The sequence below is a fragment of the Castor canadensis genome, chromosome 12 (assembly GCF_047511655.1).
Source record: "Castor canadensis chromosome 12, mCasCan1.hap1v2, whole genome shotgun sequence".
Classification (NCBI taxonomy): domain Eukaryota; kingdom Metazoa; phylum Chordata; class Mammalia; order Rodentia; family Castoridae; genus Castor; species Castor canadensis.
The window spans coordinates 24,804,504-24,824,965 of NC_133397.1; the positions used below are offsets into that span (position 1 = coordinate 24,804,504).

Consider the following 20,462-nt stretch of genomic DNA (forward strand, 5'->3'; position numbering starts at 1 on the left):
GCCCAGGCTGCCCTCAAAATAATATTCTCCTACCTCTGTCTCCTGAGTAGCTGAGATTATAGGTGTGTACCCCTATGCCTGACTCAGGTTGGATACTTTTTATTCCTTGTCTCAAGAAATTCTGCCAAGAATATGGAAACTGAGAGGAGCAAGGTAGTATGCTGGAGGACTCCCGGGTAGAAAGTGGTAGGATTCTTCCAAGGTCTCTGTGACACCTGGCCTCTGCAGTTCCTATGACGCCACACTGCCTCAGTGAGCTCCTTTTGCTCTGAGCACGTGTGGCCAGCTGGATTCCTCTAGACACAGGAGTTGTCTTGGCTGTTGGACCATGGGACGGGAGGGAGGCAGCTAAGTGGGGCCCTCATGCTGCTCTGCCTTGCTCCAGATGTCAGCCTCACTCTGTAGAAGCCATAGGGGCCTGTGTTTCCTGCTGGGCCCAAAATTATGCCCATCTGGGCAGAGAGTAGAAAACCCAGGTGGATGTTATATATCTAGCACCAGATCTTGACCTTGGTCCCAGAGTAGGAGGCAGGTGTGGAGGAGGACTTCTTCTATTCTTTGTCTTGGTAAATTACTTTACTGACCCATGGCTCCCAAATCCACAACAGAAGGCATTTTCCAAGTGGCTTTCTCCAAGACCCACTGCATGTGCAGAGAACAGAGAATGTGAAAAAATCCCCAGTAAGTCCTGTTGGAATTGTTTTTGGAGACAGGGTCTTGCTGTGTAGCCCTGGTTATGTATCCCTAGAACTTGTCATGTATTCCTGGCTGACCTCAGAGTCATGATCCTTCTGCATAGCCTCCTGTGCACCCTCCATACCTTGCTTGGCTTTGGTCTTAACTGAGGCAAGCACTGAAGCCCGAGGCTGGACTTCCTTCTTCCTGAGATGACGAAGAACATTCTGACACTGCAGAGAAGTTGGAACATCAGATGAGATGGGGGCTATTTTATGGATACCTTGGCCCTTTAATACCTGAACAAAGGGGCCTATGCTTGGAGGGAGGGAGTAGAGATGATGCTATCCTGGAATCCCTCTGGCTTGGCACTGGTCCCCAGCTACTTTCAAAGAGGGTTTCTGCAACCACCACCATGTGTTTATGCTGCACTGCTTAGCCACACAGGGACAGAGGCTGGTCACAGGCTGATCTTAGTAGGGACTGGCTCATTTTCCCACTGGTCAACTGTCAACAATGACACAGGGAACAATGACACAGGAGAAAGGGAAGGGTGCAGCTTCCTTTTCCCTACATGAACACGTGTCCTCTGCAGAAAGGTAGACTGGATATCAAAACAACAACCTTACTCAGGACCAAGCCCATGAGGATTTGCGGTGCTTTTCCTTCCAGATCGGTCAACATTAGTTAGACCACGTGGGGCCAAGAACAAGGCACATAATGAACAAATAGCACTTGAGTCCTGTGGACAAGTTGCAATGTCCCTCTGGTTACAAACAGGGTGGTATTGCCCTTCTGCCTCCCGAGGAGGTGAGGAATTCACAGCGGGTGGCCTGAGTGAGTTGATTGTATTGCCTGATGCTGTTGAAACCCATCAACTCACCCTATGCTGAGAAGGAGCCCTGTGGCCTACAGGGCCACATAATAGAAAGAGCATGACGTTCAGAGTCACAGGTCTAGGTTTGGTCTTGATTTGTGTTTGCTGGTTTGGGTCTTGAGTACATTTCTTCCCTGCCTTGCCAAGATAAGCTGCGCCTATCTCCACAGGCAGCCAGCTTACATCTCAACATGGATCATGTGTGGGAAAGCCCCTGACATGTATGATCTGCTCCATAAAGTGAGCTGAATCAAAAATGCCTACTCATCTTCCCAGCCCCACCTTGTTGAGGGTTTGGTGGGGGCTGCTGAGGGCAGAGCCCCTCCCCACCTCAAGTTACCTTACAATAATGACTATTACCCTTATCTTCTTCTTGCCTTTCCCCAGGGAATTTTGCCATTGAGTTCAATAAACTTTAAAAACACAGCAGTCAGAAAAGTTCCTCTCTTTTCCCCACTTGAAAGTCCTATTTGTCTGCCTGCGGGAAGGACGTGGGGCCAAGCTTGAATGAGCCCAATCAACACAGTGACTTCACCTTATTTTGCTTCTGACTCACACTGAAAGGCTGGAGAGAAAGGAAGGGCTTGTTTCCAGGAATGATAACCAGCACCCTGAAAAGTCTTACAAAATCAACCAGAGAAAAATTCGCTAAAAAATTCCATGGGCTCTAGCCTTTAGGGGTCTGCACCATAGGGGACTCCTTTTCCAGGGGCTTTGGCCAGGCTTAATGGATGGCAGAGGTCAATTCCACATGCCAGTCTTCTCCCCATGTCTCTGTGGGCCACATTTGCTGGCTTTAATGAAACAAAGTGTGGGTCTCCTTCCTCCAGGCCAGCTAGTCCATGCAGACCTGGTGGAGCCTGACGGCTCGCCTTCTGCCCTGAACTCAACAAACCCAGCAGCTAATCAAAGCCAACTCTTATCATCACTTGGGCTGACGCCAGGGCGGGAAGGTCCAGCTGTGTTCCAGGATGTCATTGTGTGTGTGTGTGTGTGTGTGTGTGTGTGTGTGAAAAGACAGAGGAGATGTGGTTATAGCTCTGGCAAGGTAAGGAAACCAGCAGCTATGAACTGACCATCACAAAAATTGGTGGTTCATATGCCACTTCCTGGGGCTCTTGCATTCCTGCTGCTCACAGGAGGAGAACTGACTGTGAGGGGAAAGAAAAGGAGGGAAGCCCACACCCCCTTCACTCTCCCAACCCCTGTCCTTGTCTTGGTCTGAGAACGTGGTTTAAATTATTCTAGTCACAGGCAGGCTATTCAAATAAAACAGAATTTCAAACCACATGGGGCTTGTTGAGACAGTCAGGCTTCCAGAATGTGTGAAAGGCAGGGGGAGGGGCAGAGACAGCCCCTGCCACTCTCCAGCCTGCAATGTTACACACATCAGAGTGTGTCTCAAAGCCAAGGCAGACTCGAGCAGGTCTGACGTTGATGACAAGTGAGCACATGAAAGCCACCACAAGACTCCCCTCTGCCGTGGCAACTTTAATTATTTGAACTGGAGCTTGGCGAAATAAAAATAAAAATAAAATCAGAATATAGTGTAAGTGACTCCCCAGTTTCCTGCAGAGAATAGCTTGTGGGGAGGAGGGGGAAGGAAAAAAAGCCACAATGCTCTCTCTGTTTGTAGCTGGGCTAGGCAGAGGTCTTTAAATATTCATGCCCCGTGTGCAACTGTGCAGAGAGAGGGAGCAGGCAGCGCCTGCAGCAGTGGCTGGCAGAGGAGAGGTGGCAGCAGTGGCTGGACAGAAGAGGTGGGAGCTGGTATACTTCTGGAGTGCTCTGGATGTTGGATTGGTACAAGGTGCACCCTGGCTGTCTCCATTGTTGGTGGGTATCAGACTTGGCTCTCCCAGTCCTCTCTGTCTCCTTCACATCTGTTCATACCCCATCATTTCTAGTCCCTTTTCTGACTCATGTTTCTTAAAGGCAGGTTACATCACACTATTTGGGGCCAATGGGAAACTGCGTAGGCTCAGAATGAACTTTGGTCATCACTGGCAAGCACACTTACAGTCAATAAACCTCAAGTTTCAGTATGCAACCAAATCACCAAGGGTTGGGCTCAAAACTGCAGAGTCCCAGCCCCAGTTAGTGATGTCATTTGGGAGGTCAAGGGTGGGGCCCAAGAATTCCCATTTATCATATGTTCCAGGGGACTGCAAGTGGAGAAACACAAATTTACTAGTTAACTGGCTTCTAGATTTCAAAGGAAATTCATGGAAAACCCCAGTTCTCCTGCAGGAACCCACTGAGATTGTGGGTCATCTTGAGGGAACATTTTGAGATAGTCTGCCAAACACTAACTTCCTGTTTATCAGGACTGGTCTGGGTTTAGTGAGCATGCTCCATGGTGGGCATCAGCTCTGGAGTCTAGGGTGACCATCCTCATCAGGGGTCTCCACCCATAGCTCTATCTAGTGCCTACCTTCCTGCACTCAGGGTACACAGCCTGTGGAGGCTCCTTTAGTGTGAGTGGCTTTGAAGGCTTGAGATAATCTCATGGTTATCTATCCCAGCCACTCGAGTTTGGCCAACCTGGGAGAAGGAAATCAACTTGCTGACTTCTGCATTGAGGATTAGGATACCATAAGTGGTGGGCTTACCAACCTGGAAATGCATATTTCAACTTTGGTTATTCATCTTTTTGGATAAAAGCAATGCTCCAACATTGGGAATTCCAAGGTCCCTCAGTATTAGACAAATGGTCTGAAAACCTGAGTGGGGAACAATGTGAATGTAAACATCTATAAGCATGAATGATGTGAAGGTGCTCCCTTCCCTTCACCGTGCCTGCTCAGCCAAATTCTGGCAAAGGGCAGGAAATAGCAGAAATAACATAGAGTAAATTTGATTGGAGGAAAAATAAAGCAAAAGAAAACACCTGTTTCAGCTATTGATCAACTCAAAGGTTATTAGAGAAGTAATGGAGTATTAGAAAAATACCACTTTTACCTTGACATTTCTTTTTCTGAAATTAGGCTCATATTAAATCCAGTGAAGAATAAATTTAAAGAATAAATTTAAAGACCAGATGCTCTTAAGGATTCTCCTGTCCTCTCAGGTGGGCCAACCATCTGTCCTCAGAAGATTTCCTCTTAAGAAGACTTCCTTTCTTGGTACCTGCTTTGAGGCATCTGAGAAATATCAACAATGACTGTGTAATTCCACCATCTGCATCAGATAGCATGGTTTCTCAAATACAATTTAGTTTAATGTATCTATTTATTTCTGCCCAGACTTCTTCCAAAAAGGATTTAAGGTGTCTCAGTGATACATAAAATCTAGTAAGATAACATAAACTAGAAGAGGGTAGGAAAGATGGGGGCAAATGTTGGGTTATAAAATCAAGCCAGGAGCAAGGCAGCTACAAACTGCACACCATGAAGTCCTATTTGCTTGCTAAGGGGAGAAGGAGCAGTTCAGCTTTAGTTTAGCCATTCTTCTGATTTAAAAAATTCATTTGTGCATCTTTTCCATTCTTCTTTGCATATGTCTGAGTGTCTGAGTTTTTATTTCACAAGAACCCTGAAGGGCTTGAATTTTGTCCCTTGCAAGGGTATCCTATTGTCTGTACCTCTGCTGGCCAAAGCTGTTCTCCCTGGAATTTCTCCCAGCCAAAGGAGTGGAAGAGAAGCTGAGGGGTTTCATAAAGTCCACAATTTGAAAGGAAACAAATTGTTCAGAGGGTGCATAGTTATTCCTGAAACTAAGCCAGGCAAATTTCTCCCGTGAGTTTCCAGAAGGAGAGGAGTGCCAAATCTAAACTTACTGGCTTTCTACTGTGGGCAAGAGGTAGATGCAGGTGCCACAGGGAGCACAAAGAGCCCAAGGCACGAGCTACCCTCTGAGAGCTTAGAGTCTGAATTTTGGCTAAAGTCCTCTTCCTCCACTCTTCTTTTGAGTATTTATACAGGGTTCTAGACACTGCTGGTTAACTGTAGTAGTGCTCGCTTTGTGCCAGTGCTGTTTTATGGTATTTACCTACATTAACATATTTAATCCTCATCTCTTTGGGGCAGGCATGAATAGCTGCTCCACTTTCCAGGTGAGAAAACTGAGGCCCTGTGAGTACAACCAGTCAAGGTGGAACGACTCAGGCCATTGATTCTAGAGTCCATGAGCTTAATCACTGTGCCATGTTGGGATGTTAAGTGCATTTCTTGACCTCTAGAGAATAGAACCATATGCTAAGGAAAATGGTGTCAACCTCCAGGCTGCTTCAGGAACCATTTGGGTAAGTGGCTTTGGAGTACCTCATAGAATGCCATGGATGTGTTAGTGAAATTTATGTAAGTCCAATTTTTGATGCTTTATAATAGTTGAAAGGTATTGTAAGAGCTTGATAGTATTTAAAAAGGATTCTGTAGAAAGTTTTGTAAACCATTGTTACCCACCCCTGTTATGCCTTCTCAGGGTGGGCTTAATCAAGATTCCACTACAAATATTCAGTGCAGCTGAATGTGGTGTTCAAGGCAAGATTATCTCAGATGGGACTTTATCAGGTTGGTGAATGCAATCTGTCTAAAACATGACAAAATGCCTTCCCACTGGGAGAGCAACCAGCTCAACCGTTCAGGCTAATTTATCAATCTGTTTGGGTTCATTGGATGTGACCAAGAGGTGGGAGGAGAAACCAGAGAGCCAGAGGAACTTTGAGACTTGCCTCACAAGGAGAGTTCTTCATTGGTACAGGAAATGTAGCACTGGTCACTGTGGCACTTTCAGAATTGGGGACATCAGTGGTGCTGAGCAGCAGAGCGTGGCCTGGGGGAGAGAGGAAGAGTCACTAATGCCACCATCGTCATGAACTGAGGTCCTCAGGGATACAGAGTTAGTGGACTATGCATGGTTTTTATTTAGCTTAGAAACATTTTTGAGGACACTGGCTTCTGGTCTACAGTGGATAAAGAAGTCCAGTTGCTATTTTCAACACACCTGGCTCATGTTAAGACCTGAATTCTAAAACTGGTCTGCGTTTCAGAGCCGTTAGCTAACTGCCTAGGAAATCTCAGCACCATGCATCTGGCTACCACTTCCCCGATACCCTAATGTCATCATTTTTTTTTTAACCCAAGAGCAGCCTAAAGTAGGCTGGACTCCCAGGCCACACCTCCCCACTGCCAGTCATAGCAGCACTTGCTCTCCAATCATGGCTGTCTTCTCTCTGCTCCAGAACTGAGGTCATCCTGTGGCCCAGGCTCTGCCCAGCAACACTTATTTCTTGTGTTTTCCCAATGCCATTGGGTCTGAAAAGTTGGAGACCATGAGTTTCCAACCAACGCTGGTGACAAGAAACAAACATCTCTAAATGTCTAGGAGCCCCAGAGCATTTTAGAGATGGTCAGTATTGTGGAGATGGGAGCTGGAATGAGTTCACATCTTTTTAGGGGGCCACAGAACTCCAAGCATGACTTACCCCATCTCTTAAGAAAGTATGTTATTAAGTTACTACAAGTAACAAGTTGGGTGGGTCCAGAGCAGAGTTGCCAGTGCAGGCCAGAGATCTGAGCAAGCACAAAGCAGATTCAAGGAACTGGGGTTGGATGACTGGGGAAAGAACTGCTGTCATGTAGGCAGGTGGGTAACAACTGTGGTCTTCAAATGTTTGAAGGCCTGTCATTCTGGGACAGGGAGTAGTTTAGTTCTAAGTGGTTCCAGCAGAAAAATCTATGGTTTGTGAGAAGTATTCATGGAGAGGTAGAACTTGCCTTGAGGCAAGGACAAGGGTTCTATGTTCCAAATCTGTTAAACAATGGGTGGGCTATTCCAGGAGACAGAGCAGGAATGCTAGCGGCATCCAACAAGGCTGGATATTTATTTGCTATGCTGGTGGGGGAGGGGCATTATCAAACTAGCCCCTAGTAGCAGATGTGCAGTTCTTGTCTGGCTTGAAGCTCCCTCTCTCTTCTCTGCCCCTTCTGTAGACAGGGTGCTAAGATGATGCCTTTTAGTAAGGAGACCTGGAGAAGAAGTAGTTGCTCCTGGTCCCTCTGCACCTGATCAGGGACCCCTGCAGAACTCTCCTGTGGTTTAGAACTCAGCCTTCCTTCTAATGCGGTATCTGTGAGAGTATCCTGGCCCAAAGCCAACTCACTCTGTTGCAGCCAGCTCTGAAGACTGAAAACAGAGCTGCGTAGGCTCTGGGATCCATCGTGGCCAATCTGGATGTTGTCCTCTCCCACACTTTTTATTATTATTATGATCTCTTAACCCACAGGATGTGTAATCTTTACTCGGAAAGGGAGGGGTTTTGGTAAGAGGATTTCGAGTTCCATTAACAGAAGGCACATGCAGAGGAGGGAAGCAGGAGAGAGATCTCCCATCAGCCCTGTCCTGCCCAGAGATGGGCACCAGGACCTGTTTGAGTCTAGCCACTGGGGAGAGCCTAAGGCTGACCCATGGCTGAATGGCCTGGCCTCTCTAGCAGCCTGACATTGGGAGCTGGCCTTGTGGACCCTCTCTGAGGGTCCTTTCATTCTGGTGTCTCTGAGTTTGGAATCAGCTTACTGAAGTGGGGGTGCCCATCTTTTGCATGTGTGGAAGCCCTTGACTCCTCTGGCAGTCAGTCAGGGGTAGTGATGTCGAGGTTCCACAGAGGGGAGGACAAGAGCTACAGATGAAATCAGGGGTGAGGGTAAGGGGATGGTTAAGGAGGCTGGGCTCTAGGGAATGAACCAGATGTGGGGTAAGCTTCCCAGGGCATAGCCTAGACAAAAGACACAAGCTCTCAGTATGCCTCAGTGTCCCCAGTCAATAAGAACATTATGGCTTTCCCTATCTCTCAATGAATGATGTGCCTGAGACATGGCAGGACCTCAACCTACCATGGGAGGTTGAGAGGATGGATTATTATTATTGCTGTTATCTTTCAGTTAAATCCAGTTGGCTGGATTTAATAATTCTAAAGTCTAAGAAGGAAGGAAAAGAGGACTATATATGAGCACTTTAAGTAGGCTTTGGACAAGGATATTTCAGGGTGGGGTGAAGCCCAGCTCCTCTATAATGGGGCTCTAAGTTTGTCCACATGGACATCAGGGAAGGTACCGGGGAGAAGGAAAGAGAAGGATGGTACCTTGGTGGTCCTGAGTCTGAGCATCCTTTAGGGTCCTGACCTGCCACTGGGGCATGTGGGGTGAGAGTGTGCCTTGGGTCCAGCCACAGAAGCCATCCTCGAAGTTGCAGTAAAAACCAGCAGGAAGATTACCTGTGGAGAGAGCACAGGTACACAGTCATTGCCAGGACTGTTAAAGGCAAACGATGACAACAACAAGCCAAAGTAGCTAGGCATGACCAAATTATCCTCACTAGTAATGGTTCCCCAGTCAGATGCTGATGGCTAACAAAACGGATCTCAATGAAGAGAAATACCCAAGTCACTGCTTGTGTATGTGCTGCTTTACAATGTTCTGAACTTCGTAAAAGAAAACAGTAAAAATAACAACTCCACAGCATTGCTATTGTTAGCCCAGTTTTATTTATAGCAAAGCAGAGGCTCAGAAATGGAAAGCAACCTGAACAAGCTCAGACAGATAACTGATACCAGATCTAGCTGGGGCTAGAATTCAGATCGTCTGCCTCACAATTCTGTGCTCTTGATACTGATCCATCATGAGTGTGACTCAGAGGAAGGCAACATATAATTCTCTAGAATACATTCTTAATGGTTGTGATAGACTCTTAAAGGTGGTGGCAGGGAGAGTGTTAGTTGGGTGTGTGCAGAGACACGACACACATCATTCAAAACCTTCCATTTTCTCGCCTTTATTTCCCTTGAAGTTAAGAAAAGCCATATGACTAGTTTGGGGCAATGAAATGTGAATGGAACATCCTCCTCTGGATGGAGGCTTTTAAGAGCCCTCATGTGTCATCAGTGTCTCTCTTCCCTGGCTTACCAAGCAAGGAGTTCTTATTCCTGCTATTATGAGGGAGGGGCCTCTGCCAGCCTGGGTTCCTGAGTGATTGTGTGGAGCATTTGCTCCACACAAAAAGAGAAGGATGGTACCTTGGTGGTCCTGTGTCTGAGCATCCTTTAGGGTCCTGACTGGCCACTGGGGCATGTGGGGTGAGACTGTGACTCATGTACAGGTGCTGTAAATGTTATCTTAAGCTGCCAAAGTTTTGGGATGGCTCACCATTGCACCATAACCTGGTCTATCCTGTTCAGAGATCCCAATCACTGCGATTTCTGTGTAATCTGTTGGCTCAGCAGGAAAGGACCATAATACTTTCCTCACACCAGACTGATCTCAGGTCCCAATGAAGAGATTACATTCAGCTTTCTAGACCACGTATATCCCAGTTGCCCATAGGAGGAAGAGGAGGAAGAGGAGGAGAAAGAAAGAAGAGGGCCTAAAGAAAGCTCACTTTCTTCATCTTCCTTTTAGCATGGCTTCAGGGAGGCTCTCAGCCTGAAGAGCTAGTGGGCTATTCCAGTAACACCCAACAGCTCCAGGACAAGATGTGAGGAAGCAGCAGGGCTACATCTCCACACAGCAGGAAGGAGCTCTCTAGCTGAGATCCACAGCTCTCCATGTCCTTCCTCTGTCTCAGCCCTTGGCAGCAGCAGACTGACAAAGAGTGCCCTAATGCTTCCTGGCTGTGACAGCACCTTAGTGAATTATTACTCATTTCCCCTCGATTCTCTGTGCATTTCACACAGAGGCAGAATTATAAATTAAAGCAGGCTGTCACTGACTTTGAGCATCGCTTCCCATTTATACCCCCCTGAAGAAATCATTTCCCCCCAAGCCCCACATGTACCTCTGATTAAAAATCCAAAAGCTAAGGAAATCTTTCTGTTTTATTTTTTACTCCCCCCTCAAGGGATCCTAAATCCACTTCTTTTGCAGAAACCAACTGGTGTCTGTAAGTGACCTTCCACGGGGTGTCCTTCACAAGTGTGTTTTAAAAACCAAGGATCACAATGGAAGATTCCATGGGCTGGTCGAAGAAGGAGACAGGGCTGAGCAGGGGTTGCACAGCATGTCCCTCACTCCGGGCCCTTTTAGGAGGTGGAGGGAGAACTGACTTACAGGTACTGGTACTGGAATCCTGACCCAGGGGCTAAGATCCCAGCCTTGCCACTTCCTGCTGTGTGGCCTCAGGCAAGTCACTTCTTCCCTTAGAGCCTCATGTGTAAAATGGGAGAATATTCATATTTATTTCATAGCATCGGTTTTAGGACAAAATAAGGGCATGGAAACATTTTGTAAACTGCCAGAGAGATATGCAAATAGAAAGTGTTAGTGGTATTATTAATTACCATTCACACCTGAATTAAGCGAATTCATAAGGGTAGGGGCTCAAACAGTCAGCACTACTCTGCCAGGGGCAGAGTCAGATCATGGTTGCCTCTCTGGAGAGGCCTCATGAGGACTGCTTAGGTAGCAGCTCTGCCTGTGTCGTCCACTGGGACAAGAATGAAGAAAGCCATTGGCATCTTCTGGAAGCCCATCCTTAACCCCGCTAGCATAGGATCCAGGGTGAATGGAGGTTGGAAACTCCATTTCTTTTTGGCTGATTGAATAAAGGGAGAGGAGGCAGACTAGATCATTGGTCAGGTCAATAGCCAATTTATGTGACAATTAAATCTTGAAGGGAGGAAGGAGACCTGAGAGGATTTCTATTACTTTAAGCCCAACAGGGCAGCATGCTCAGCAAGAAGCCACTCTGGAAGGAGCTGGTGGGAGCAGAGGTCAAAACAAAGACTGCTGGTGGATTAGGCTAAACTTGGGGAAATTATTGATAAGACTAGCGTGTAAGGTTGGCCCATAAAGTTGGATCTAATGGTGTCAACTCATCCTTTGATTCTCTTCTCTTCTCATTCACCCCTAGCACTACTGAGTGCTGGCATATTGTAGGACTTCAAAATTTATTTGCTGAATGAAATGAGAGTAGGTTCATTTCTTTAACCCCATGTCACTCATGGGGTCCAGGAAACTGCCAATTCTAGTGATGCTGTGAGAAGTGCGGAATCTCAGGCCCTATGTAGCCAAGTGATTCAGAATTTGGATTTTTAGTGAGCTCTCCAGGTAATTTGTGGGGACCTTTATGTGAGCTCACATTCTTGGGGGATAGCCAGGTATTTCATTGGCTCAGTGGCAAGTCGGACTGTATGTGAGTCAATCAATCTCCCCACATTTGGCAATTATGACACCTGATTCCACTCTAAGAGAGACAAATCAGTAGAGTCATAGAGATGTGACCCCAGCCACAGCTGTGAGAGCTGCCAAGTGTAAACTCCAGGCCAAACGACACTACTTCTTTTCCTTCCTGTGTGACAACGCTGTTAACATTTTTGATAAATATGTGTTATCCATTTCCTTGAAAAGATGGAGTCATGGGGAAAATGCTAGAAGAAATACATCAAAATATTATGGTTATCTCTGCATGTCTGAGAGGGAGGGTTATGGGCAAAGTATTTTCTCCTGTGCACTCTTCTAGACTTTTTTCCCCCAGTATTTTACAACCAGCATGTCTTATTTTACAACAAAGAAATAAACTTTTGGAAAACTGTTTTTCCTGACAGGAGGAGGATCACCACAAAACAGATGAAATTATTGAGCCCTATGAAGGGAGATGATCTGCTTGCAAGAGTCAGTGAGTCACTGACCAACCATGGGATGAAGAGGGGACTCTGGCCCCTTTCTGGGGAACCACATGCTATCAGTCAGACTATCAGTCAGGACACACAGGGAATTTAGCAGATACCCTTCAAAGGGGTATAGCACGTGGGATATCTGGCTTAGATTCATCAACGCTTTTAATTTGAAATGCAAGGGTGTCAACAGGTATAATTTTACAGACGAGAAAATGGAGACCACAGGGTGGAGGCCATTGATCTAACCCCTCTCCTTCCTTCACAGAAAGGTGGTAGTAGAGCTCTGGGTCTCCCTAGCTTTTCCTGGCCCTTTTGTTCTGGGTGAGTCTGCAGCCAGGTTTACTGCTTGGCAAAGCTAAATACTGGAGACTTGTACAACAGATGAGTGTTGGCTGGCCATGGTGCAGAAGATGGGCTCTGGAGTCAGACTGAGTGTGAACCACTGCTCAGTCACTGGGTGAAAGTATAATCGTAGACAATAACTTTAGCTTCCATGTCTGAGATGGGTTTGATGGTTTCACCTAGCATTGCTGTGACCATAAGATGGGTTAATACCTGAGGAGTGCTCCTGGAATGGAACAGAGAGACTCTCCGATCTTTTGTTACTCTTTTCATGGGAATGGTTTCCACTGTCAAGAGTGACAGGGAAAACAGAAAAATGTCAGAGAGGACGGGGCACACAAATAAGGAAAAGGGTATTTTCTAAGCGTTCTGCCCAGATCAGAGTGGGAAAAAGATTGGAGTAACTCTCTTCTTGAGTTAAACTTCCCCTCCTAGCAACCAGTTTCTGATTTCTATAGCAAAGGATTCAGTGGGGGTGTTCTGCAGGGTGGAGCTGTCATTCTGACAGTTGGTCAGAGCAGCTTTTCAAATGAGACTGAAAAGGTCACTGGGCACCAAGCTCCTGACCTCTGTACCCAAGCTGGGCTGCCTTGAAGCTTGGAGTTGGCCCTGGAAATACATGATGGCAAGCCCCAATGGGGTGGAAAAATGCCCTGAGCCCACAGTAATGGGCTGGATCCCAAAGTCTAGTGGTCTAATCACAGCTCTGTCCCAGACTTGCTGTGTGACCCTGAACAAATCAATTACCTTCTCTGTGCCTTCATTTTCCCAATTGTAAATCTGGGCATGGCCTGCCTGACCTGTGTTCCACCTGGGAAGTGGGTATCAAAAATCTTTGAAAAGGTAATTGCAAAAATTGCACAGCTCAGAGGCCCTGTTAGAAACACCGCAGACACAAATAACTAGAGAGAGACACACACAAGGCACTGCCCAGGGCACTGTAGACGGTCCTGGCTGCATTTTGCCAGGTGCATAGTGAAAACTCTGTGAGAAAGACCAGGAACAGAAGACTGCTGGACAAGCCAGGTGCCTCCCTGCAACTCTTCATGGAGTTTTATCAAAAAACAGACCACAATTCCATTACGATTGGAAAACTTCATTTGAAGCCTTCCTATAATAAATGTTTTCTAATCCCCAAGGGTGCCAGATGACCTGGGGGACATTGTTAAGCTTTTAAAGCTATTTTCCAAAATTCCTTACAGGTCAGTGGTGTCTTGTGACTTGCGTGTCTGAGAAGTGAGGCATGTGGTCCAGGCCAGGCACAGTAACCCAGGCACAACTCTGCCTTGCTCTTTCCCAATCAAGGCTCTACCGCTTTGTTCTCTGTGCCTATCTTGGGTTTTTGGCACTTTGAGGACAGAAACCTTGTAATTCACCTCTGCTCCAGGATTTAGCATATTTTCTGGCTCAGTCCAGGTGTTCTCTAAGTGTTTGTGGTTTCCCTGGCAAAAACATAGAGAGTGCTGGAGTGGTGGTTTCTGGTAAGGCAGCTGCTTGGGGGCACATGGTGTTCTAGAGGAGAGAGTTAATCTGTCCCCAGCTATTGGTGTGGCCACAAAAGGTTGTTTTCCTTTATGGAACTCAATGATCCCAACTCACCCATTCATTTTGATCAACAGTCAGTGTGCACACACGATGTGCCAGGACTTATGAGAGAGAGTGGGACCGGAAAAATGAGCAGACTCAATCTGATCATTGAGGAAGAGAGACATGGAAACCACCTCCACAAAACATAATGGATGCATGCCTAGTAGGATGGCTCAAAATAAAACAGATCAAAACAAGTGTTGGCAAAGAGATGAAGAAACTGGGGTTGGGTATGTAAGATGGTGCAACCATTTGGAGAAAGATTTGGTGGTTTCTCAATCTGGTAACTGTAGAGTTACTACACACCCCAGGAGTTCTGGTATAAATCCAAGAGAGCTGGAAACATATGTCTACTCAAAAACTTGTAAGTATTCATAGCAACATTATTCACAGCAGCCCTGAAAGGGAAACGATCCAAATGGCCACAAACTATAAGATGAGAAGAAATGTTGGCATGTCATAAATGAAACATTATTCTGCAATAAAAAGAAGTGAAGCACTGATACATGCACAGTGTGAATTTGCTTCAAAAAGATTATGCTAAGTGAAAGAAATTAATCACAAAAATCACATATTACATGACTCAGTTAATAAGAAATGCCCAGATGGGCAAATTTATAAAAACAGAAAGATGGTTGGTGGTCAGAGTTAGTGGCAGGAGAGTCAGAGGGAAAAGGGGAAGGTTGCAAGGCGTTTCTTCTTGGAGTGATAAAAACGTTCTACAGTTTGACTGTGGAAATGGTTGCACGACTCTAACTATCTTAAGGAACATTGACTTGTATATGTATTTGGGTGAATTGCATGTGTGCATATTTTATGAATCATGAAAAAAGCCATCAGGGATGGGTGGATAGATGGAGTCGAGGAGGAAGGGTTCAGAGGAATAAGAACCAACTGAACTTGTTAGGGATGGTCAGAAGAGCTTTCCTAGAAGAATTGGCCGTACTCAAAGGGGGAGAAGTGACTTGAAAAAGGATGTTTTGGGCAGGGCAGACCGCATGAGTAAAGCCAGGGAGACATGAAGAGGCTGTGAAACGGTTTGATATGGCTTGATCTGGGGTGCATGGAAGATGGAGAGGATGAGAGAGGCAGGTGGTGGCTGAAAGACAGGGCTTGGAAAATGAGGTTAAATGTGGCCTCTGATGTCACATTACAGAGTTAGGCTTTACCTTGTGTATTTTCTCTGGGCATTGAGGATGCTGACAACATAACTTAAAAGATTTGTTTGGCTTTTAATGTATGTGTCCACAGACCATGGCGCTCTGTTTTTAGACCACAAATCTTACTCTGTCTCTTGAACACTGTGTATTGCCAGGAGAGCAGTCACTGTGTCACCAAAAGTCAGGGAGGCTGTCCAAGCTTGTGTGCCTGGGGTGGTGAAGACAGGAGGGACATCTGGGTATGGACTGGGCTGGAGTAGGCTGGGGCAGCCCTGATCTACTCACTGCACAGCTGGCCTTCGTCTTCTCCCTGGGTGCAGTCCTGGTAGAAGTTGCAGGCTTGCCCGAGCTGGAGGACTGTCCCATTCCAACAGGTGAAGGAGCTCTGCAGTGCCATCTTGGAGCCAGGGGACGTTCCTGGGGAACACACAGACACACATTCCTTGTCAATTTGGGTGGCTCCAGACATTGGCCACCATGTGGTCAGGCCATAGGGAGCACTTAACCGTGCTCTACCGTTCACATCCCAAAGCCTGACTGAGACACCTGCGTCTTGATCTGGTCACACCCAAGGCCAGCTGGAGTAAGTCAAAGCCCCTTCCTCATGCACAGCTTGCTGGGGTCCCACACTCTAGTGATGGCGAGTAGCCAAGTGGTTGAGGTTTGGTTCTTGTCTCCCAGACACTCTGGTGTCCTCAAACTCATGGCCTCAGTGTGCCAGGTAGACAATGTACAGGTGGAGTCTCCCCTGTTCACAGTCACCTCTACTGCCAAGGCTGAATTTGGGCTGGTCCAGGGTATCTGCCCCCTATTCTTGACCCCAGATTCTACCACCAGAGTAACTTATTTTCTAGAGACATTGGGACTTTCTGTTGTGGAATGCAAAGAACACCATTGTGAGAATGGGGCCCTATGCCCTGGACTTGGTTCCTCCATAATTTGTCGTGTGACCAAGGCCCTTGTATATCTCTAAATTAGCTTCAGTTCTAAATTCTCAGATGAGGCACATTATTCAGGGGGGAATGGACAGGAGGCAGTTTATGACAAGCACGTAAGTCTCTGCACTCAAGCCTCTTGAAATCCAAGCTGTAGAGAGGAGCATAGCCTAGCCTCCCTTACTGAATCCATGGCTGTACCTGGGCACTACCTGGAAAGGGCCTGGTTGGTGCCTCTGCCTCTGGCTACTCAGCTGTTGGTTGGTATAGGGCAGGGAGCACTGGCTACTGTGAATACTAGAAACAGAGACCACCAGGTGTGACCCTCTTAATATGGTTGCCTTACCCTCGGACCCTCTCCATGGTAGCTGGTGCCTCAACAGTCTCCTCACCCTCTCCTACCAACCTCAGGGCTCAGGAAGGCCCAAGTCCTGAGCCTCACAAATAGGTGGGTTTCTTTAACCCTGATGCAAAATTGACTGAGCTTATTCTGATGTGTAATTCTCCAGGGAAGATTTCTCTTTTTCAGCAATGGGATTTGTACTTAGGGCCTCATACTTGCTAAGTGGCTCTACCACTTGAGCCACACCTCCAGTTTTTTTTTGGCTTTAGTTATTTTTCAGATAAGGTCTCAAGGTTTTACCTGGAATTGGCCTTAGACTGTGATTTTCTTACCTAAGCCTCCTAGTAGATATTACATGCTTGTGTCACCATGCCTAGTTTGTTGGTTGAGGTGGGGTCTTGTTAGCTTTTTGCCTGGGGTGACTTCAAACCACAGTCCTCCCAGTCTCTGCCTCCAAAGTAGCTGGGATTTCAGGTGTGTGCCACTATGCCAGGCCAGGGAAGATAATCTTTAAATATCTAAAATTCCATGATTTTCTGGTTCATTGGACTCTTTACAACAGCACTGAAACTCATATCATGTCCAGTCTGTTTACTTCTAGAATTCTTCTGTCTGCTTTAGCACGGCAGGCTCTCTAAGGAAGCTAGATAGGTATTAACAGTGCCCATTTCTCTAAGTAGGGAAACTGAGCTCAGAGAGGTTCAGCAACATGTCTGAGGTCACATAGCCCGTACGTGAGATTCAGACATAATCTGTCAGACTGCAAAGCTGCCCTCTATGACTCATGGAAGGGAGATGCCAGAGGTGACTTTGTGCCCTCTTTCACAGGTTAGTCCAGGTAAGGTTAAGTTAGCAGATGACACAGGTGGCCACCTGGCATTGTTAGCCTGGCCTCCAGCCTGGCTGGGCATTCTCTGTAACTCCTCCTAGGGCTGGCCCCATATCCTTCCAAAGAATCATGTGACCCCTATAACCTGTTATCCATGTTCTCTATGTTCTAGACCCAATTGTCTTGGCTTTTTCCTCTCTCTCTGCTTCTGTCCATGGACCTTGAGCTGCAGAGTCACGTGACAGACATGTGATGATGTATCCCATAACCTTCTGTCCACCCAGGTCCAGCTCACAGATTCTACCTGTGGCATCTTCACACCCTCTTCCCTATACTCTTGACCTTGGCTCCACACAGTCTGGCTCTAGAACTAATGGGCAAGCGAACACATCTTCTCCATCAAGCTGTTTGAGCCGCTGACCTTTCCCCAGCCCTATCCAGGCTTGGCTCCTAAAAGGGTTCCTGACTCACCACACAGTTGATTACCTTTCTGGGGCAAGTTGACTAGTGGACCGCCACATAGCCACATCCTGGTCCCCAGAACCTAATACAAATGTTGCCTTATATGGTAAAAGGGACTTTGCAGATGTGATTAAGGCTCTTAGAGAACCTCCTGCATCGCCTAGATAGGCCCAATAGGGTCCCAAGCTTCTTAACACAAGTGTGTAAGAGTCAGGATAAGAAGCAGGGGACATGATAACAGGAGTTTGGAGGAATAAGAGGATGAGATCATGATCCCAAGATTGCAGGAGTCCTAGAGAAGTTGGGAAAGGCAGGGAAACAGCTTTTCTTTTAGGGTCTCCAGAAGGAGTCAGCCCTCCCTGACAGAGCGCCTTTAGAACTGTCCTGTGAAAACATGATTCCAGACGCCTTTCAACATGCCTGATAAAACTGACTTCAGACCTCTGCCCTCCAGCACTGTAAGAGAATAAATTTGTGTTGTTTTAAGCCATCGCATTTGTGGTAGTTGTTACAAAAGTGATAGGAAATTAACACACCCTCTAAACCCCTTCCAGCCGAAATCACAGAGCAAGCTGAGGCCTCGGTCTGCTGAAGGCCAGTGTAGCTTTACATGAAATTCTCAGTTCTTTGAGTTGTTTTGGGGGCTCATTCTTTGTTGTTCCCTGGTCTGGTCACCTCAACTCCTTTCTTCCTTACAGAGAAGGAAAAAGTGCCACCCAATCTGCATCTGTGTCTCAAGACAGCCTAAGACAAGGTTTCTCCCAAGAAACTTCTAGCTGCTAAGTGCAGAGAAATGGACAAGGGAAACTTGCCTTGCCGCCCACCTGTGCCCAGTTCCAAATACTCTCAGATACCCACACAGGATCAAAATATAAAGGGAGCAGCAGGAAAGAGTGACACAATGCTTTTTAAAAAGGTGAGACATCAAATCCATTTTATCGTTTTAACCCGTGCATCAGTTTCTGCTTGTCAGTCATGTCCTATTGGAAGCTGAGAGGTAAAATGCTTTTCTGGTCTGTGAAAAGTTCAACCTCCCCGACAGAGCAGAGGGGATGCACGCTCTTGAGGTGCTGACTATGGGGGCTTTACAGGTGGTGCTTTGGATTGTGCCCAGGGATTAAGGGCACATTAAGCATGTCACCTGCCTGCTCATGAGCAGGCCAGGCTGGCTCTATTATGGGGAAGGAAGCACGGTGACATTGCCTGTCTTCTCTGCCCCTCTTTCAGGGCAGAGGCATTGCTATGGTTTGACTATGGCTTGTGTCCCTTCTCAATGTCTTGTATAGTTTAATCCTCAAAGTCATGTGTTCATGGTAGTAGGAGGGTAGAAACTTAATCCCACTCTGTTTAGAGGCGAGGCCTTTGGGGATGATTAGATTAGATTAGGTCTTTTGGGTGCAGGACCCTGTGACTGAATCTTACCGGTTTTAAGTGGAAAGGGAGAGAGATCAGACAGATTCACATGTGCTCTGACCCTTATGGGATATAGTCAGAGGGGTCCTCACCAAAGCCTGTGCCACCATGTTTGAACTTCCAGCTGTGAGCTAAATAAACTGTGATCAAAACAAACATTTTCTATAAAGTAGCTTGCCTTAGGTATTTCGTTATAGGTATGAAAAAGAAACTATGATAGGTATGTAGGTTAATAAGACAAGTCTTCACATTTGTTTGGTGACTTCCTTTCCAAACCATTTTTTTTCCTGGGCCTTATCATAGGTGAGATTTAAACACAGCTAGGACTTTATTCCTCTCACTCCAGCCTATCACAGAAAATAATCAGCAAACTCCAAAATCTGTAAAGTCTCCCTCAACTTATGGGACAATTTAAGCTGTGTAGAGTTTATTGACAACGCACATCCCATTGTGCATCTTCATGAGCACATGAGTGTTTCACACAGCACTTATTTGTCAGTCTTCTAACTTTTACCTTTCTTTTATTTAAAAAAAATATAAGCTTAGTGCCTAAAGATTGAAAACGGGGTAAAAATAACATCCTGCCACCCAGAGGCCACCAATTTAACATCTTCATTGATTTATCTTTAGTTATTTTCCACCTATGCTTTAAAAGTATGTGTAGTCATGTCATATGTATATAGGCCTTAAAATAATTAAGATTATATCACAAGGTATTCCAAGGGCTTTAAAAAATCCCCCTGAGAATACTTTTGAATGGCTCTAACACAGTGTGATGTGTACCACAATTTATTTAAACATTATTCAATGACTTGGCTGCTAGTCTGTTTATAATAACACTTTGAAGAATATCTTTGGGCAGAAACCTTTGCCTGAATTTCAGATTATTTTCATGGGATAGATTCCCAGAAGTAGAATTACTGAATCAAAAGGTATAAACATTTAAACGCTCTTGATACATAGTGCCAAATTACTTTCTAAAAGTAATTCAATTTACACTTGTCAGCAGCTGGGTTCATACATGCACATTCCTTGTATTACATCCTGGAGGACACTGAGTATTATCATCATTTTTATTTTTAACTAACGGCATTGCCCTGCTGCTTTATTTTGAATTTCTCTGATAGATTGAAGTTTTTCACATGTCATCAGGACCTCATGCTTGCAAGGCAAGAAGCACTCTACCACTGATCTACACCCCAGCTCTTTTTTCATTTTTTCCTGCTGAGT

The 20,462-nt window shown here is 46.1% G+C and overlaps 1 protein-coding gene across 1 annotated transcript in view; it reads right to left on the reverse strand.

Moving 5' to 3' along the window:
• Alk (ALK receptor tyrosine kinase) overlaps nucleotides 1–20,462 on the reverse strand; it is a 689,643-nt gene that overhangs the window by 107,773 nt on the left and 561,408 nt on the right. Inside the window, exons 6-8 of the mRNA XM_074049423.1 lie at nucleotides 15,536–15,667; nucleotides 8,634–8,765; nucleotides 6,225–6,325 (exon numbers count right to left, since the gene is read on the reverse strand). Of these exons, the coding sequence (XP_073905524.1) occupies nucleotides 6,225–6,325; nucleotides 8,634–8,765; nucleotides 15,536–15,667 (365 nt within the window). The remainder of the gene's footprint in view (nucleotides 1–6,224; nucleotides 6,326–8,633; nucleotides 8,766–15,535; nucleotides 15,668–20,462) is intronic.